General features: G+C 38.3%; 1 protein-coding gene across 2 annotated transcripts in view; it reads right to left on the bottom strand.

Annotated features, from left to right (window-relative positions):
• The window catches only part of Aff3 (AF4/FMR2 family member 3), a 548149-nt gene that overhangs the window by 104999 nt on the left and 423505 nt on the right, over positions 1-19645 (bottom strand). For both annotated transcript variants that reach the window (XM_042695394.1, XM_042695393.1), the window contains exon 9: positions 11406-11457. In XM_042695394.1, coding sequence (XP_042551328.1) covers positions 11406-11457 — 52 coding nt within the window. The remainder of the gene's footprint in view (positions 1-11405; positions 11458-19645) is intronic.

A 19645-nucleotide genomic window follows, 5' to 3' on the forward strand; every position in this document is an offset into this window, starting at 1 on the left:
GGGCTGTCATGAGGATGCCAGAAACCTTCAAACTCTTGAGCAGAACATTGCCGAGGCAATTGTGCTTTCTTGGAGAATGTATACACATATATTCAAGAACTTGTCTATTTATAATTTCAAAGTGATAGCAAACATACAAGATTAGCCAGCATACCTAATTCTGGCTGACTTCTAAGAGATACTTTACAAGGAGTATGAGCATTTAAATTTGTGGTTCTTGGGAGGACAAGGTTAAATTTGGAATGTGGATGGTGACACTGGGTTGTTGGTCTAACTGTGGTGCAGCTTCACCTTCTGGATGGCTCTTTGGCCTCCAGATCTCCCTGGAAGAGTCGAGTCCCCTAAAAGACTGTGACATACATTTAGGGCAAAGAAACAAAGCAAGTAACTGGTAATAAATGTTAAATTCTGTGTTACCTGGTGTGCTTTCAGACAGTTCTGGTCCAGGTTGGACTGAATGTGGTGCGTGGGCTATGCATGAGATGATTATATTCATGGTGGTAAAGCTCTGCATGAAGGTCATTCTGATGAAACATATTAGCTAGTCTAGATTAGCTGGTTATTTAGGCTATGCTGGGCAAATAGGTCAAGTATCCTAGCATACAGAGACCTGTGTGGGCAGGAATTGTTGCTTGATGGTCCAGTCTCTTCCAGATAAAAGCACTGACTAAATCCTGCAGGTTTCAGCCACAGCTGTTTGGCCTGTTCATTTGAACTCTGGTCACTCACATGTTCACATGTTACCTTCCTCTGCTATCAAACATGAGAAGCTATTCCCCCTACTCAGCTATACCAGACTGCTTACTAACCAGTCTCTTTCCATTCCTTCCTCCCCCACATTTTTCCTACCAGGTTCTGGTTCTTCAGTCTACTTTCTATAAGACTGTCATCTATGGTGAGCAGATGAATACATGAGCATGCTAAAACTTGGAGAAAATTCCTGTGCTACCTCAGTAGGATAGAACCTCCTTCCTTTCCCATTGACTTTGGTGGGTGGTTTATATTGTGAGTGTAACCTGCATTGTGGAATGCAAATGTTTCTTTGTTTCTGTATAAAGACCAGATGACAGTAACACATAATTTTCAGAGTCTTGCTGAAAATTCAACCTGAACTTAAAGGACTAAAGTCTAAGGCTGGCATTACATTTCACTTAAACTGTCCTACTCAAACAAAATAGCAGAATTAAAGGTTAAAAAAAGTTTATAGTGATTAAGAGAGATTCTTCTAGTGGTATTTTGCAAATCAATTAAGTAAAAACCCACTCATGGAAACAATTCTGAGGATGTCATTCTTGGTATCAGGATTTTCACTTCCAGAGTGAACACACCTTTGCAGTTTATATGTGAAAGTGCTCTCACACGTGTTGCATCGTAATCACACACACTTTCCAGATCTGTCTTGATTTTTTAGGAATAAATTCTAGGCTGAAGAACTAAATCCCTGTTCCTGAATCTGCCTTCCCCACAGAGATGTCCTGGCTAACTGCATCCTTGAACTTTTCAAGCAGGGCAATGATCACATCTAGTAGTTAGCAGCTGTTTGTGATAGGCTTGTTAAAGATAATGGTGTTTCATTCTGTATAACCAGTTGGCTGCAGATTTGATTGAGATAGAACTGGAAAGTGCGAAGTGGTCTTGAATAACCAGACATAAATTCTTTCCATGAAAAAACGTTTTCACCTGAGGAAAACTGTGTGTAAGAGATAACCAGGCCCATTTGGAGAAGATTTGGAAAAAATGAAAGTGAAACTTTTCCAACTGTATCTACACCAAACACCTGAATAAATAATGATAGGCAAATCCTTACTGTAGGCCACCCACCCAGTGTGGAGAAGACTGATAGCAGGCACTCCAAGGAGCAACTGTTGCCACTTCCTAACAAGCTTTTGTAGGAAAACAACAATACCGCCATCACCAACAAGAAAACCCATTAAAGTCACAGGACAAATGGCTCTTCCTCCGAGTTAAACAGAAATGGTCTCTGGAGGAGAATTCCACTTCCTCTGCCAACCAGCAGGCTTTCTGGATGCTGTGGTGAAGTGTGTACCAGCTGATGCTTGCCCCTCTCCTGCTCCCTGAATGGAGAATCCGGGTGGGGGATTGCTATCTGCCACTAACAAAAACTTGGCTTAGTTTCAAAAATGCAGCTCTTTCTATGAATTCTGCAAATTACAAAGACTATGGTTACCCATTTTGGTGTTAATTATATATTTGTCCATATTTAATGGAATATCTTTTTAATTTTTGTATAATTGTCTTCATTTTGCAGATTTCCATATTCAGAGTCCTTAGTCTGAAATTAGGTACATCCCATGGCCCCAGGCTGCTTGGGCACAGCTAAGCTTATATAAATCTCAGGTGGATTCCTAAGAGGAGGTCCTAAAAATTACTTAATGAACAGCCTTGTGAGCTTTTGTATATCTGTGCCCATTTTAAGTCAACTGACCAATTTTGGAAATTGTTAACAAATCAGTATGAAAAAGGCAATCTGCCTATGCTGATGTTTTCCACAAATGTTTACACAGAGTGGCAAGATATCATAAATGAAATTTTCATTTGCTTCTGGTGACAGTAAAATTTTGTTGATAAGATACTTAACTAGGCTTTATGTCTGCCAAACATATTCTTCTGCTGAATATTTATGTCTGTTTCTTTGTGATTGAAGGTTCAAATAGATGATGCTTCCTAAACAGGATGCTGTGACAAAGATCTGATGGACAGTTGTTTTCAACTACAGTTACTATCATGTTTTCATATTGAAAAGACACAATATGTCAGCATGATCAAACTGGGTATGTAGCTCAGGTACAACATTAATGTAAGATTAAAAATAAAAACAAATGCAAGCTATTCTTTTTCTACTATGTTGCGATTAAATTTACTTTTGTATAATCCTTTAGGGCAAGGCATTTCTTGGCATTAAAATTTACTTAAAATTTTTGTGGTTAAATTATCATAATAAATATCACTAATATGTAATGCATCCAGACCAATAAGCCAACATCTTGCATGGATGTTTGGAGTTTAGTAGGTATGGAAAATGATTCTTGGAATGATTTATGTAAAAACTGTCTAGTTCTTGTTTGGCTACACATAACTTTGACAATACACTTCATTTCTCATGGAGGAGAAACTTGATTTTGGAGACTTGCCTCCAAACCTGGTCTTGATTTCTGCTTCAACTCCTGTTTATATAATTCTACACAGTTCTGGCAGGATTCAAGAGCACATATCAGGGTGTTGGCTTTTATGAATCTCCTGGGATGTGAATGTCACATTGCCTAGATGAACTCTGGCCACAAATCCCGGACAAGCACAATGACTCTATTTATTCAGACTTGGCTGCCTGAATGCAGATTGACTCTGTGGGTAATAAATTTTCACAGGCCAAGAACTTCAGCATCAACCAAGCTGGTCCTGAGAGAAAAATGTACTTAGGAAAGTGGGATTGTCTTGCAAAAACCTCCTATGTTTTGATTCCATGTCTGCATTTCATTCAGCTAATTTACATGGCAACCTATCAACATGCACTGTCAATGGCTTTAGAGGTACTCTAAAAAAATAGCTCTGCTTTCTGTTAAATGATTGTTATATTAAAAATAGGGAAAAAATGAAGAGTTCCCATTACGACTGGCAATCTGCTTTTAATAGTACAGCCTAATCTGCTATGAGTCATCTAGTGACCTCTACAGTACAGAGCAGAATTGAGATGAAACTGCTTCTTGTGCCACTTTATATGAAACCAAAGGACACAAAACACAATCCGAATTGTGACTCTGCTCAGAGCAGCCTCACCTGCAATCTTGACATCTCAGTACACAGAAGCTTTGGATTCTTACTGACAGACATGATTATTACTCTATGCATTATAAATAAGAAAATAATTGGCTCTTTAGCTTGCAGATTTATGTTAATGACCTAGACATCTATTACATTAATTGTATGCTCTCCAAATATTGATTGGGGTTTAAAAGGTATCTTTCCTTCAGTGTGCAAGAAGTAAATTAGGTCAGTAGGGAAATTAGGTCTGTAGAGGAAACTCTACAGATTATATCCAATGATTGCTGTTTGTAAAATTAAAATAGTCACTTTAAGTGAGTAAACCATATTCATTTAAAAAGAAAAATGCACTTGTGTAATTAAAATGAAAAGACTGCCCAATCTGTGTGGAGAATGTAATTACCGGAAGCTACAGGCACATATATAGCCATTCAATTTGAATCCCTATTCCTTACTTTCCTGAGCTATTTACTTGTCCTTTTGGAAATACTGCTTGCAGTTGACACTATCTTGGCTGCTGCTGCTTGCTTGAAAGTCTTAATCATGGGTCCCTTTCCTTATGCCTTAGTTATGATTCCATCTAGATATTCGCTGTCTATGCTCCCAAGCTCTCACTGATTTGAGAGGCAGCACTCATCTTTTTGACCAGACAGAAGGCAGGCCATATAATTCATCCTCTTCTAAACTCATTACAAAATTCCTGAGTTTCTTCAGGAACCATTTTATTTTTTAAGTCTTCTAATTCTTTTACATCCTTCCAGGCACTATTGGCCTTCGGAATTATTAAACTAAGAGTTACAAAAAAGGGGATCAAACAAATCTGTTACACAAATCACACATCTTTCATTTTCTAAACAAGAAAGTCAATTCTCCAATATTTTGTACTATTACCAGTGTGAACCTTATCATCAAGTATAAACTTATTATAGCTACCACAAAATTCTACTTCTATTTCAATGCTACTTGCAAATTGCCACAATTAAAATTGTGTTATCCCTGACAGAGAAGGCAGGGGAAATACCCATATTCTTATTACTATGTGAGAAAACATATGAAAAGTTTTAAATTCAGCGTCACTTAATGTATGTATATGTAAGAAATGACTAGAGATGCATCCATGGAGATTAGGTAGATGCTTTTCTCTCAAATAGGAAAGTTATTAGTGCATTCATCTATCTGATTTATGATCATGGCTATTTATTCCTCTCTGTAAATATCTTTGATATTTGGGTGGAATTAATTAAAAATATTACAGTGTTCAGTAAAAGAAGTAAAAGTAGGCAAAGGTCACCCTTGATACTGGATGCTAGACAACAGGAAGACTCCCAACTCAACACAATACTGTGGATTTGCTCCTGAACCCAGTCAACAAATAGTACTTCTGTTGTGCCAGACTCTGTTCCTGCTCTCAAGAAACTCCAGGCTAGAGCTAGAAATTAAAAAAAAACAAGCATATATCATCAAAATTATTATTAGATCTAAGGAAAAGGTTAACATTACTATGAGATGGACAAACCAAGGGTGTCCCTGTGGAAGTAAAATTATGCTGCATCTCCAAGATGTACAAGTGTTAGCCAGGCAAAAGCTGAGAGAGTAAGACCTATGGAAACACCAAGGCAGCTGAGCCTGATTTATTGGAAGAGCTGAAAGTCCATGTGGCATGTTGCAGATGTGCTGGGAAAGAACACAATGCAAAGGACAGAATGTAGGCAAAGCTAGACTGTGTTGGGTTGTGCTGGTCACGCTGTGAGCTCTGGATTTTATGCCAGGTGGAAGGAGAACCCATTTAAGATTTTAGACAATGAGTGAGTTGATTTGATTCATATTTTTAAAGACCACTGAGGAAAGATTATTCTAGAGGGCAGGAAACAGCTAGATGCTAGTTTATACCAGATTGATTTAAGGTAGCCAGGATAGAAAGAGGTGTATGGACTAATGCTTAATTTTGGAGGTTTGATTTACGAGACTTAGAAGTGAAATTAGTATTTGAGTGAGGTACAAGAAGTCTCTGAGAATGAATCCCAGGCTTGAATAGTTGGGCATTGGGCAGTGCTAGCTTTAGAAATGGGAACAAACAGAAGATGAACTTATTTGTGCTTCTAAGTAGAAGGGGTAATAAAGACCAAAAGTTCAGCTTGGCACAGACTGAATTTAAAATGTTTGTCAGACAGCAAGTGGAAAAGTCAAGTAGGTCTATGGTTCAGAGAGAGGTGTGAACTGAGGCTTTACCTCTAAAAACCGCCAGTACATAAAAATAAAAGGCCATGGGAAAGGATGATAACACCCAGCAAGAAATGGAGAAAAAAAAAATCAAGAATAAGTATTGCAAGGTTCCAGCATCCAAGACTGGGTAGAGAATGAGGAGTCAGCTAAGTATTTTGAAAAGAAACAACCAGAAGGGCAGGAAACACACCAGGACAGTATGGTGCCCAACACTGCCAAAGAAGTGGTAAGCAAGAATTTTAGGAGTTGTAGTAAGACTATTCAGAGCTATTCCGTTTGGCTCAGTGGAGGTTCTTGGTGATTCGAGAACATTTCTGGTGGAGGGATGGTACAGGGAGGAAGCACAAAAACAAGTGCTCAAGAAGCTGAGGAAATGAGATTTTTTTTAATTGTGAAAATACCTTACAGAGGGGTTACAATTACATGGCAAGGTAATGAGTACATTTCTTATCAAGCATTGTAGCCTCCTCCTTTGTTTCCCCTTCCCTCCCCTTCCCATCTCCACCCCCCCACTCCTGCCAAGGTTGTAAAGTTTGTTTTTTGACATAACATCTCATTGTTGCAATGGTTCCACCTGTATCCCTATTAAAACAATTTGTTTTTTCCCTTCCCCTCCACAAATTATACCAATATCAAATACAGTGGAAACAGGAGTTATACCGTGGGAGAGGGACATACAAAGCAACAAAGAAATATCTTATAAATAATTTAGAAACAATAGCAAGAAAGAAAAAACATTTGAGTCTTTATCTTGGGGTTCATTTCACCTAACATCAACTTATCTGACCGTTTCTGCTTGTCTCAGACATATACTAGTTATTGCAAATAAGGGAAACCATGGACCTAAGTTTCTTTGGTCCTGGCTTACTTCACTTAGATGGATTTTTGACAGGAGCAAGGCAGCATCCTCTTGTAATAGGAGGAAATAAGGATTAATGAAGATGAAAGTGGTTTTCTGGATCCAGCAATGGAAAGATTAGCTTTTCTTATTAAAAGTGAGTCAGCCATGGTATTCACTAGAGAGAATAAGATATAAAATAAGATTCTAATTGTTCATGCAAGAAATTAAGAGCCTAGAAAGCTAAAGTCCTTATTATTTACTATTAACAAGCAATGGAGATAATTACAGGGTAACAAGGGAGAAAACTTATAAAATGACAGCATCAGTGAACTTCCTTGTTTATATAACAATAGCTACTAAAAATCCATACAAAGAGATACATGCAAAGACATTAAAGATAAATAACTACTGAATTCTTCAAACTACTCAAGTAAGAGAGAGAAAAGTAGAAAAATGAAAACAACCCCTCTTTATGGTATTTTCACAATTAAAAAAATAAAAAAGAAAACAAATGGATGAAGAATAAACCAAAACAGAAAGTAAAGTGGCACAATTAGATCTTAACATATCAAAAATTACTTTAAACACAAATATTTGAGTCAAAATCCAACTGGAAGAGTAGATAAAGAGATGAATTAACTATTTTTACTGTCTATAAGAAACTCACTTCAAGTATAACAACACAGGTAGGTCGAAGTAAAAGAATGAAGGAAAGGCATTTTATACCAGCATTCATCACAAGAGAATAATACCTATCCTAGAAAAATCAGTTTTCAGAGTAAAGAAAATGACAAGAAATAGAGTGGGATATTTCATAAACAATTTACCAAGACACAGAAATCCTAAATACATATGCATAGAATAACAGAGCTGTAACAACTGCTGGAATAGAGAGGTGAAAAGAAATAGAAATCCACAACTAATTTGAGACTTCAAAAACACTCTCTAAACAATTGATAGAGTTAACTACACAGAAATTCAGAAAACACCAACGACAGCAAAAGGATATAATTAAACTTTATGTAATGTTTCCCCTACCACAGTGGAATTCACATTATTTCAGGTACTCATAAAATACATGCCAATACGGATCACATCTTGGGCCATAAAATTAACTCATCAAGTTTAAATGAATTGAAATTACACAGGGAATATTCTCTTACTATGCACAAAACTAAACTAGAAACCAATAAAAGTGAGATTAAAGTAGATCTCTGAACAATATACTTCAAAATAATCCACAAGTCAAAGAAGTCTCATTGAACTGAATGTCAATGAAAAGATACCATATTGAGATTTGTGGGGCAAAGGAAAGTGAAATATAGTACTAAATGCTTACATTATAAATGAGGGCAAGTCTTAAATCATTAATCTAAGTTTCCTCAATAAATTAGAAAAAGGAAAACATGTACCCAATAAAATAGAAAAAAATGAGCAAAAGATGTACTTGAAGCAAGCATTATAAGGGAAATAACAAATATTCTGAGGAAAATAATAAAAACAAATCAAAGAAACTGAAAATGGAGAAACTAAATGGAGAATATTAATGAACAAAACAAAAAGATAGTTCAAAAATGGATAAATCTCTAGTAGGGTTGACAAAATGAAATGAAAATGATGAGAATAAGGAACGAAACAGGGGCTGTTACTATTAGTGCTGCATACATCAGAAGGACAATAAAGGATACTACTGTACATATAAACATGAGAACCTAAATGATATGGGTAGAATACTTACTTTGCAAGTGCATATTACTACAACTTACTCAGTTTGAAATAGATAATCAGAGTAGCACTCTGACTATTAAGGAAAACAGAATTCATAACCAGGCCCATATGGTTTCACTGGAGAATTCTACCAAGGAAGATTAACATCAATTTTTGCACAACCTCTTTAGGCAAATAGATGAGCATAGAATACGTTCTAATTCTTTTTTTGTTCTATCTCTCTCTCTCTCTCTTTTTTTATGGGTACTGGGGCTTAAACTCTTGACACTAAGCTTGTTTTTTCTTTTTCTTACCACTGATACTCTACCATTTGAGCCACACCTCTACTTCTGGTCTTTTGCTAGTTGATTGGAGATAAAGAGTATTGAGGATATGTCTATACAGGCTGGCTTCCAATTGCAGTTCTCAATGTTGTAAGCCACTGGTATCAGCCTGATTCCCTTTTATTTTCATGAGTTTGCATTTAATATGTTAAATATATGTTTAAATAACCTACTTATGAATGAATCTGAGGGAAATGAAGCTCATAAATACCATGAAAATTTCTCTTTGTAACTGATTCCTTTTTTAAGGCTAAGATTATCCTGATACAAAAGCTGAACTGATACAGGACAAAAGAGAAAACTACAGGCCAGGATCCCTCATGGACACAAAAAGAAATGAACAGCACAACTGGAGTTCTCTTACATTGTTGGTGTTAGTATCAACTGGCAAAAACTATTTCAGAAAATAGTTTAAGATCATCTACTCTGCTTATGCCTGGAAACATCATTTAAGATAAATTTCCAATCATTTCACACCACCACAGAAATGAGCATGTATGTGGAAAAATCTTACTTTGGTTTGAAGGAGAAAAATGTTATATAATAATCTTTTTTAAAAGTAGGGAAAGGGCTGGGAAGGTGGCTCAGTGGTAGAGTGCTTGCCTCGCATGCATGAGGCCCTGGGTTCAATTCCTCAGCACCATATAAGCAGAAAAAGCCAGAAGTGGCATTGTGGCTCTAGTGATAGAGCACTAGCCTTGAGCTGAAGAGCTGAGGGACAGTGCCCAGACCCGGAGTTCAAGCCCCACGACTGACAAAAAAAAAAAAGGAAATTATGATTTTATAATCAGGCCAGGGCACAATTATTTGCCAAAGAAGGACCCTTTAATAGAATTAGTATTGAAGAATTAAGCTACTATACTCAAAACCACTGTTTGGACTCTTAATTTTGAAACAAGGATTACAGCATAAACATCATTAATTCTGTCAGTTCCTTTTGTTGCAAAAATAAGAGATACACACATAGAGATTAAGTGTGAGAGTAAAGGACCTGAACTGTATATTCCCAATTTGTAATGGCTACAGATTTGAAGGGAGTAACTAATAAAGCAAACAATCAACTGAAAGTCCTTATTGCTTTAGAGAATGTGTGTAGTACATTATCGATAATGAACCTTTTAGATTGAGTTGTTATTGGAAGTAGCTCATGAAGACATGTTTGCTGAATGAAATAGTCTGTAAATCCTTTTTCTAATATATCACTCATATTTGACACAATTAAATCTAGCAGTGTAACTATCTGAGCCTCTCAATAGTATAAAACACAGAGAAATTATTCACTTTTCATCATATAAACGAGGAAATAAAACCAGAAGGGAAGTTGTTTTACCTTTCTGTGCTTGCTGAGTCGTGGGTATCTAACTTCCTGATAAGGATGTTTAGAAACAAAAGAACTGAAAACCCTCTGGGTTTTCTCACCTTTGTTTCTCTCACAAGGAGAGGACCCCTTCTGTGACCCCACTACCATGTTCTGCTAACCCACATCTCCTGAAAAATTTCCTTTAGCTTTTATTTCACCTCTGCTCACCCCTCAACAATCATTTGTATTTGCATGTCTAGAGAGAAAATAACCTATGCAGCATATCATGATACCTTTGTATTAAGTTTACAATTCCAAAATCAGATAAGCGTAATATGTATTTTGAATCATTTGTAAAATGACACCCCAACCCCCTCTGTTTTGTCTTTCTACTTACTCTGTTTATCTAAATTTGAAAAATATAATACAGAGGATGAGAAAAAAGGAAAGAGAAATGTAGGATAATCTGTCTTTCGTGTTTTAAAACAAAAACCTTTCCTGAAATGTAGAAGGGAGAGAGTGATGAATGTTAAGTGCATATTTTTCCACCTTAACTGACTGATCAGAAGAGTATTTATAACCCATGACTGATGTCTGGAGATGATAAATCAATACAAGGGAGAATATTTCAAGCACATTTATCATTTAGGACAAACAGCTCTGACTAAGCATGATTATTTTTTATTCATCATTTTAGCTCACCTCTACATTTTATCCTTCTTAGTGTTAATGATATCTGTATAAAGCTTCTCAATATTTAATGCTACAGCTTGCCTACTGCATGCTGATGAGGTTAAGGTCATGTTTGATTTCTAAAGGCCATTTTGTAAGCCAGTGAGTGAGCGAGCAAGTGAGCAGGAGAGTAAGAGAGAGAGCAGGAGAGAGAGAGAAAAAAAGAGAGAAAGATGGAGAAAGAGTATCTCTATTTACCAAGGAAGCCTCATCTTAGTGATCCTAGTTAGCTTCCTTGTAAATACCATTGTTGATCTCCATGTCATTAAAAATAATCACAGACTTATAGCTTTAAGGGAAACAGTAGGATATATCAATGTACAGGTCCAACTTTATAGAAAAATCAATTAGAAGAACCAAGTCTTGTTTCATAGGACAACACAATTGGAAGAGTCCACCAGCCATACCCAGTCCTGTCCAACAAGTCAATGGGATCTGCGCCTCATGCAAAGGAGAGCCAGATGTAAGAAAATCTTACCTGTTCACTCTCTTCTTCATCACTACTTAGCTTAAGATCATCTTCTAGCATACTAAAAGAAGGAAAAGAAAGGTACATATATAGTTAGCAGATTCAAAATAATTCCACTTCAAAAATAACCACTTTTTTTTTGGTCGGTCATGGGGCTTGAACTCTGGGCTTGGGCACTGTCCCTGCACTTTTCAGCTCAAGGCGAGTGCTCTACTGCTTGAGCCACAGTGCCACTTCGGGTTTTCTAGTGGTTTATTGGAGATAAGAGTCACACGGACTTTGCTGCCTGGTCTGGCTTTGAACAGCGATCCCCAGATCTCAGCCTCCTGAGTAGCTAGGATTATAGACATGAGCCACCGGCGCCCAGCTCAAAGTAACCACTTTTATAGCAGCAACATTTCAATAATAAGTTTATTTGATTTCCTATTTTTTTCTTTCCCTTTTAGGTGTTTTTCCTTTAATGTACTTAGAAAACAGCAGATGTTTGGATCATGAAAATTAATGCTCAGTACCATCTTAGGATGCAATAGGGAACCTCCAGAACATGCTTTTATAGATTGGAGGAGGGTCTTTTCAGTGGGACATTTTAATCAATTAATTGTTTCAAGTTTTCCATGTCCCAGAGCCTGTCTAGGGGAAAGTCATAGCAAAGAAAGTAACGGGACAAGCAGAACTCTTCTGAGAATCATGAAGTGAGGATAAGCTGTGAGCAATGATAGCTGCTTGGTTTCATCAGTGTAAGGGCTGGAGAGGGCTTTTGCCTGAAGACCGGCTGAGTGGAGCCCACCTACGAGACTAGGAGGGTAGGTCTGAAGTTACTAAGGCCCACTCTCCACCCACCATGAAGTTTCTTGGATAAGTCCTGACAGAGACAGTGAGTTCACAAAAGCTAAGAGTAAAACAAAGAAAGGCTTCAGATCTTACAACTTCTGATGAGGAAAACTGTTGAGTACTTCTTCATAGAACAGCACATTAAACGAAATCTAGTGCAGAGGTATATTCTATAAAAATATTCCATACCAGCCATACTGCTAGGAGAAGCAGGGGTAGGTCTACTTTGCATGGCCTTCTGCTCCCGACATGAATCTGAAGGCTGCTGAGACCTTGTGCTTAAAAATCTCATTATCCACCTCACAGTTAGCTTCCAAGGCCTATCCTTAGTAGATGCCTCAGAGTATTTTGTGGTTCAAGTGGCTTTTGGGGTTAACTGGGGGTAATGAGCGAGTAGGGCTGAGCAGAGACCTAGAAGCACGTTACTTAGCACCCAACCTGCCTGCCCTATCCTCATTTCCCTAGTTGTTAAGTGAAAGTCTTACTGGACAGCCTTGAAGGGCTAATCCTGCTTTAAATTCTGCAAGTCCACAAAATAAATTTTCTCCTCTCCTCTTCTGCTTGTGGCTGACAATACAACGAAGACATTCCTAAGTCATTCTTGGCTTGCAACTGAAGCCATTACCATTAGGACACTAAGTCTGCTTCCTCATAGGGTATTACTATCCTTTCAGTATGGATAAGTATCGTATGCTTTATTCTTTAAACCCCAAGAAAACACTGGCAGCAGCAGCAGCAGCAGCAGCAGAAACTGCAGAGCCTTGACTCCATCACTCTGCACATCTGGCAGGTCATTCATTTCCTTCACCTCACAAGCATACACACTGGCTTCAAACAGAAGAAACATTTTGGTGATTTATTAGAGCACTGTTTGATATAACACAGGGGAGAAGGCTGGGTTTTCTTTGCCCTTGAGTGCTGAGTGACAAGCACAGTGACAGCACTAAGGACAATGCCAGGTTGTTGGCTGGGCTGAGGTATACCTTTCTGATAACAAAAGATCAGAGAAGGAGACAATTTCCTTCCTCCATTCTTCATGCCCTTTTAAAGGTAGTCTATCACTGCAATTGTTTTAATCTCAAGGATGTCCAGAAAGTACTGAGTGTTCTCAGTGTGAGTGGTCTAGAGTAGGGGAGGGGAGGGAGAAGGACACACACACACACACACACACACACACACACACACACACACACACACACTCACCTCAAACAACCCCTATAGTCAGAAGGAAATTCTGTCAAGGATGATGGGGAATTTTAGTCTTTACATGGATATAGCATATACAGACTTCAAATTGAAGACCACTGTTAGACACAGCAAGAAACTCCAACACATCTTAAGGTAAATGTGCTACTACAGCTTGAATGTTCAATGTGTCTCTCCAAAGTTCATTTTTTTTGGGAATCGCTAAAGTCATATGTTGATGATATTAGGAGACGAGAATCTTTTTGAGGTGATCGTTAGCCAATGGATCCAAGGGGGTGGGACCCATGATAGAGACAATAGCTTTCATGTTTGCTTGGTCTTACTATGATGCAGCTGGAGGCTCTCACCAAATGCCAGAATCATGCTCTTGGATTTCCCAGCTTTCAGAAGCATGAGCTAAACTAACCGGTTTGAATCTCATAGTCCTCCTCTCATCCCCAGATTTTGGACATTTGTCATTTCTATAATTGGACTCATTTACCTTTATTAGAAGAGAAGGAGCTAGGAATCTACCTTGCTTTATGAATAATTATTACTCTTCATTGAAGTGTCATGTTAAAAATGAATTTATGTTATTTCTGGCAGAGTTCTAAAAATAAAAGATCCTATGTACATATTCTGATGTATATATTCTGATATATTCTTGTACTTTATAAAAGTTTTTTTTTTAGTTCACTGTTTTGGAAGTTGAAACGTTTCCAAGTAACTTTGCAGGTGTAAAGACCACAGGCTGGATTGCATGTGAGAGCTGGGGTTTGGCTTCAGCTCAGAGACAAAGCTGCAGCTAATCATCTCTGCTCTTAGGAACATTTATTGTTGGAGAAATAGTGAAAACAGAATAGTTTCTAGCAAAGAGGAAGGATACCCTGGGGCAAATGGGACAGTTAGGAACAGTGGTAGTGTGAGTACTCTCAGTGCCGGCAATGAATTGAGCTTTCTTAGGGAAAAATGAACTAGGTTTAAGACAGACATTACAACTCTTATTGTCTTTCAGAAAAAAATGTAATCCTAGGATTATTATTACCCAAATATGAAATGACAGACGTGGAATAGACAGTTACAGCCATATTGCATTCCACTCTCCTGAGTAGGTATACAATGTGAACATAAATGTCATACATAGATACATGCCAGAATAATTGAGGTTCAATCTCTGATGCCACCTAGAAAGAACCTCAGCTCCTCTGGGCTCTGATGGTTACCAGTAGATCCTTTTCCCTCAGCTTGTGAAGTTCAACATTTATTCCCTTTTACTACACTCAAGCCATGGCCTTCACACAGCCTCCAATTCTTAATGCTAAATATTTCAGAGTAGTCTCTTAGAGAATCCAAAGAGGACCCAATGTTTGACATCATAGAGGAACAATGAAACATAGTCATAGAAGAGAAAAAGTATGACACCCATAAGACCCCAAGACATGTGTCCACCTGGTGTATATGATTGTAGATTATGGCCAGTTCAATGTGAACACAAGTGTCACTCTGGTAGTTGAGGCCTTGATTCACTCTCAATCCCTGAAGAACATTTTTTATTTGAATATTTTTATTAACCAACTGGCCAGCAAATGAAGAAGTAGCAATAATTAATAACAAAAGGATGACAATTGGAAATAATTCGTCATCAATAAGTGAACCATATATAGTCACCTATTTTTAATATAAAATTAAGAAACGCTATAGGTGTGCAAATTATCTTTCATAATCTTATTTAAGGAAAACATAAAGTCAATTTAGAAAGTAATCAAACATCGATTGTGAAAGACATGTTGATGTTATATTTATTGCCCTTAAAACAGTACAGAGGGGTTACAGTTACATAAGTAAGGTAGTAAGTACATTTCTTGTCAAACTTGTTACCCCTTCCCTCATTTTTCTCCTACTTTCCCTCCCCTCACACCCCACCCCCAAGTTGCACAGATTATTTCCAGATTATTCCACAGATTATGCCTTGGGAATATCGCTGCTGCATTGGTTCCCCCTTGTCCTTTGTCTCACCATTCTGTTGTTCCCCTTCCCTTCCCTAATTCAAATTAATGTATATACCAAAATCAAATACAGTGACATAGGAGGAAGAATATACAAAAGAAACAAAAAATATCACATAGTACATTAAAAACAACAACAATGAAGAAAAACCTTTTGTGTCCTTGCCTTGGCGTTCATTTCATTTAGTGTCATCTTATATGGTCATATGTACGTAGCTATTGAGCTGTTCTGCTCATCTGCTAGGATTATCCTAGATGTATACTAATTATTACAAATAAGAGAAACTATGGGACCAATGTTTCTTTGGGTCTGGCTTACTTCATTTAATATGATTTTTTTTTTTTTTTGGTCAGTCGTGGGGCTTGAACTCTGGGCCTGGGAGCTGTCCCTCAGCTGTTCGGCTCAAGGCTCCACAGAGACACTTCCAGTTTTCTAGTGGTTTATTGGAGATAAGAGTCTCACAGACTTTCCTGCTAGGGCTGGCTTTGAACCGTGATCCTCAGATCTCAGCCTCCTGAGTAGCTAGGATTACAGGCGTGAGCCACTGGAGCCCGGCTTAATGATTTTTTTCCAAGACTTTCCATTTCCTTACAAATGGAGCAGTGTCATTCTTTCTGATGGAGGAATAGAATTGTATATATGAATGGATCAAGAAAATGTGGTATATGTGTGTGTGTGTGAACATTTTTATCATTTGTGTAATCCCAAAAGCAGACAGATTGGCCCGGATATATTAAATAACAAACAAAACATTAAGTCAGGAATAAAGAGAAATCGCAAACTGAGTGTTGGCTAGACCCCTGGCAGTGGTATGGATCTCCAATTGTGTGTTTGAAAAAGGAAGACAAAGATTAAGGTTGTACAGTGTAAAGCACAGAGTAGGTCATTTGCATGTAAGTACAGAGCCTGGGCTTTGGCATCATACTTGGCTCAAATGGGGATACACACAGCCCTATATTCTTAGCACCTCCAGGCCTTCCTCCACTCATGATATCTACCCACCCAGAGCTCCTCCTTAGTGTTCCCTGACCCTCTTTCTTACAGTTTGGATAGAAAGTATCCCCCCAAAAAAGGTTCATGTGTTGAAGGCTTCATTCCCAACTGAGCAGTGTTCAGAGTTAGGGTTCTGGGGAAGTGTTTCCATCATGGGAGTGTGATCTAATCAATGAATGATTTTTCTAATTTCATGGTATTATTGGGAGGTAGTGGAAACTCTTGGAGGTAGTCTAGTTGGAGGAAGTGGGTCAAAGTCATTTGAGGTGTAGCTTTGGAGGTCATATCTTGGTGCTGGCCCCTCTCTCTCTGCTTCCTGGCTACCACCAGTTAAGTGTTCCTGCCACATGTTTCTGCTTCATGATGTTCTTGCCTCACCTCAAGCTCAGAGCAGTAGAACCAGTTGACCACGAATGAAACCTCTGAAACTGTGAGCTAAAAATCTTTCCCTTAAAAAAAAATATTTCAGCAAACTAATATAACATTCCCTTTATGTCTCCTTAGACCCGTCCTGGGTAACTGAACTCTGAACTCATAGCAGTTGCTGAATGGGTATCTGTGCTGGAACAGCAAAGCACTTTCTAGACATTACCTCATTCAATCCCCATAGCAACATATTCAAGGTGGGAGATGAGCACTGCTGGGGGAGTGGGGAGAGGGCTTGTGGTAACAAGACTCCAGGTGATACTACCCAGATGTTACTGCCACTCAACTAGCTGGTACCTAACTCAAACAGATTTCCAGAGAGCTCATTAAGTACTCCTTAGAAAGTGCTCAGTACAGGACCTTACATAGGTATGCTTAATCAGTTTGCGTATTTGTTAGCACATACTAATTATACAATATAATGGATTTAATGATGTATTTTGATTGTATTTACTCCCAAATATCCTCTCTTATTCCTTTCCTTCCTCCCACTGGCCTCTTCCTCTTGTATAACAGTCCACTCTCCTACTTTCATTTCTTTCTTTAAAAAACAAAATCTATAGTTTATGCCACATGAGAAAAACATGGTATTTATCTTTCTGTTGAAGATGTAGCTCAGTTGTAAAGCACTAGCCTAGTATGCACGAAGCTCTGGGTTCAATCCCTAAAATCCCCCAAATGTTAATTTTTACTATTACAGTTGGCCTTCCATACCCATAGGTTCCACATTAACAGATTCAATCACCTGCAGATCAAACAGTATTTTGGGGGGGGGGGAAGACAATTAAACATGGATACTTTTTCTTGTCATTATTTCTTATGCACTACAGCAGGTCTGCTTGGTAGGCACTGGTTGGCCACATGGCCAAGAAGTCCCTCAGTAGGAACCACTGTCTGATGACAGAGAGGAAATTGAAATAAAATAGATAACAAAATTGAAGTTTTAGAATCGAGGCCAGAAAGTAGCTAAGTGCAGCCTGAGGCACTGAGAGACCTGGACTTCAGAAACTTAACACCTAAAGAGCTGTCAGACTGCTATCAGGGACACTGAACTGCTAGCACCTCATGGTGACTTCACAGGGGAATCTGAATCAGGTAAGAGGGAACTGTGATGCTAAAAGGACACAAGCAGGATTTTTAAAACATGTAATAAGGTGATTAAAATTCTATCAATTTTTCAAAACTTTGGAACTGTGCCAGACAACAGATTTCTTACAGTTATTGTCCCAGCAACATTAGAGGACATTCTCTGATACAGGGACAGGAGTTTAATGGGTTTGCATGTGGGGAGAGAGGGCCTTGCTTGAACTCAGCAGAGGCAAACACGTGACAGGCTATTCACTCAAAACTCTAAAGAAGAAACTCAGGACATGCATGTCCCTTTGCAGTTTGTCAAGAACTCCTTCAAGTGGGCCTTTTCCCTCCTGAAAGTGGAAGATGACAGAGATGACACTTAGCACCAGCAGTACAACCAGATTGTTGACAGGCTCGTTCATTTACACCTGGACTCACTGGGTAGTGGACATTAGCCCATACACTGCAGTGTCCTGAATGATTGGGTCTCTTCCTAAACAGCATTCAAAACAGCACTGTCATTGTTCTTCAAAAATTGTGAGGCTCTGAAATTCATAATGCTAGCAAATTAACTGCTTCATTCAAAGTTAAATTCACAAACTAATTCCGTATAACTTTTCCAACTTGAATATTTGACTTTCATTCCCTGTATTATTTTCTTAGTTGAGTAAGAAGCAATTATGTTGTAATTGGTGCCTATCTTTTTGAGATTCCCCCCTCCCCATGCCATGTTCAGAAAGCAGGACTAGCAGCCCACCTGTAACAGATGGTCTAGTACTTCCCCTGCTTTTCTGAATTCCACACAATACTGCAGACAGCCACAGTACCGACCTCAACAGTAATGCAGCCGGTTCACACAGCAGTGGTTTTTAATTAATAGGATTTTCCCTGAATTACTTGTCATTTGGGGCCCTTAGAAGATGTGAATCCATCAGTCCTTTAAGTTCATTTCACTTTGCTTCATTTTAATGGCCTTTTAAAAATTTGAGCTTTAATTGGGCTGTTTGATTTTCAGATTTGTTTCTATAGCAGATGCTGCTATCTCCACCTACCTGAGATTTAGAACCAGAGACAAATGTTTATGAATTCCCATTAAACATATTCATATATGCAAATATCCACTCAAGCAATTAGCATTGCATGATAGCCTATTTGTTATGCAAGTGTACCTCTTTGTAGGCAATTTCCAGTCCTCATCTCCATTGCTTGAACATTTGGAACATGGGAGGGAAAGATTAGGCAACTCATTTTATTCTTTCTGACGGCCACTGCTCTGTCAGGGTCGATGCTACCATCTGTCTGGAATTATATTCATTAGCAAGTGGCAACTTTCCTTTCTGCAGTTGTGTGGGAAAACTTTGCTGGTGACATTCTAGTGTACGGGGAGCCAGGAAAGCTAATGTAGGTTCATGTTGGAAGCTGGTGACTGAGGGATTCTGAGACCCAGCTGAAGTAACAGTCTGGGGGCAAATGGAAAAATTAAGAAAAAGAAGAGGGATGGTTTAGATTACCTAAGAGTGTGTGAGTTTTCAGATCCTGGGGTATCTATGTCTTTTGAAGCAATTCTTGCTCACAGTATTCCCTTCTCCAGGACCTGTGTTGGTTATCAGTCAATTCATATGTGATCATGATCATCTGATTATGTTTTGTTCAGCTTAGGTTGAGAAGCACTGTATCTTTTGTGATTATGGCTTTATGTTTTCTTAGAGACAATGGCTTCTGATGCCTCTGTT

This window comes from Dipodomys spectabilis, unplaced genomic scaffold, assembly GCF_019054845.1.
Source record: "Dipodomys spectabilis isolate Male_0828 unplaced genomic scaffold, ASM1905484v1 ptg000187l, whole genome shotgun sequence".
Classification (NCBI taxonomy): Eukaryota; Metazoa; Chordata; class Mammalia; order Rodentia; family Heteromyidae; genus Dipodomys; species Dipodomys spectabilis.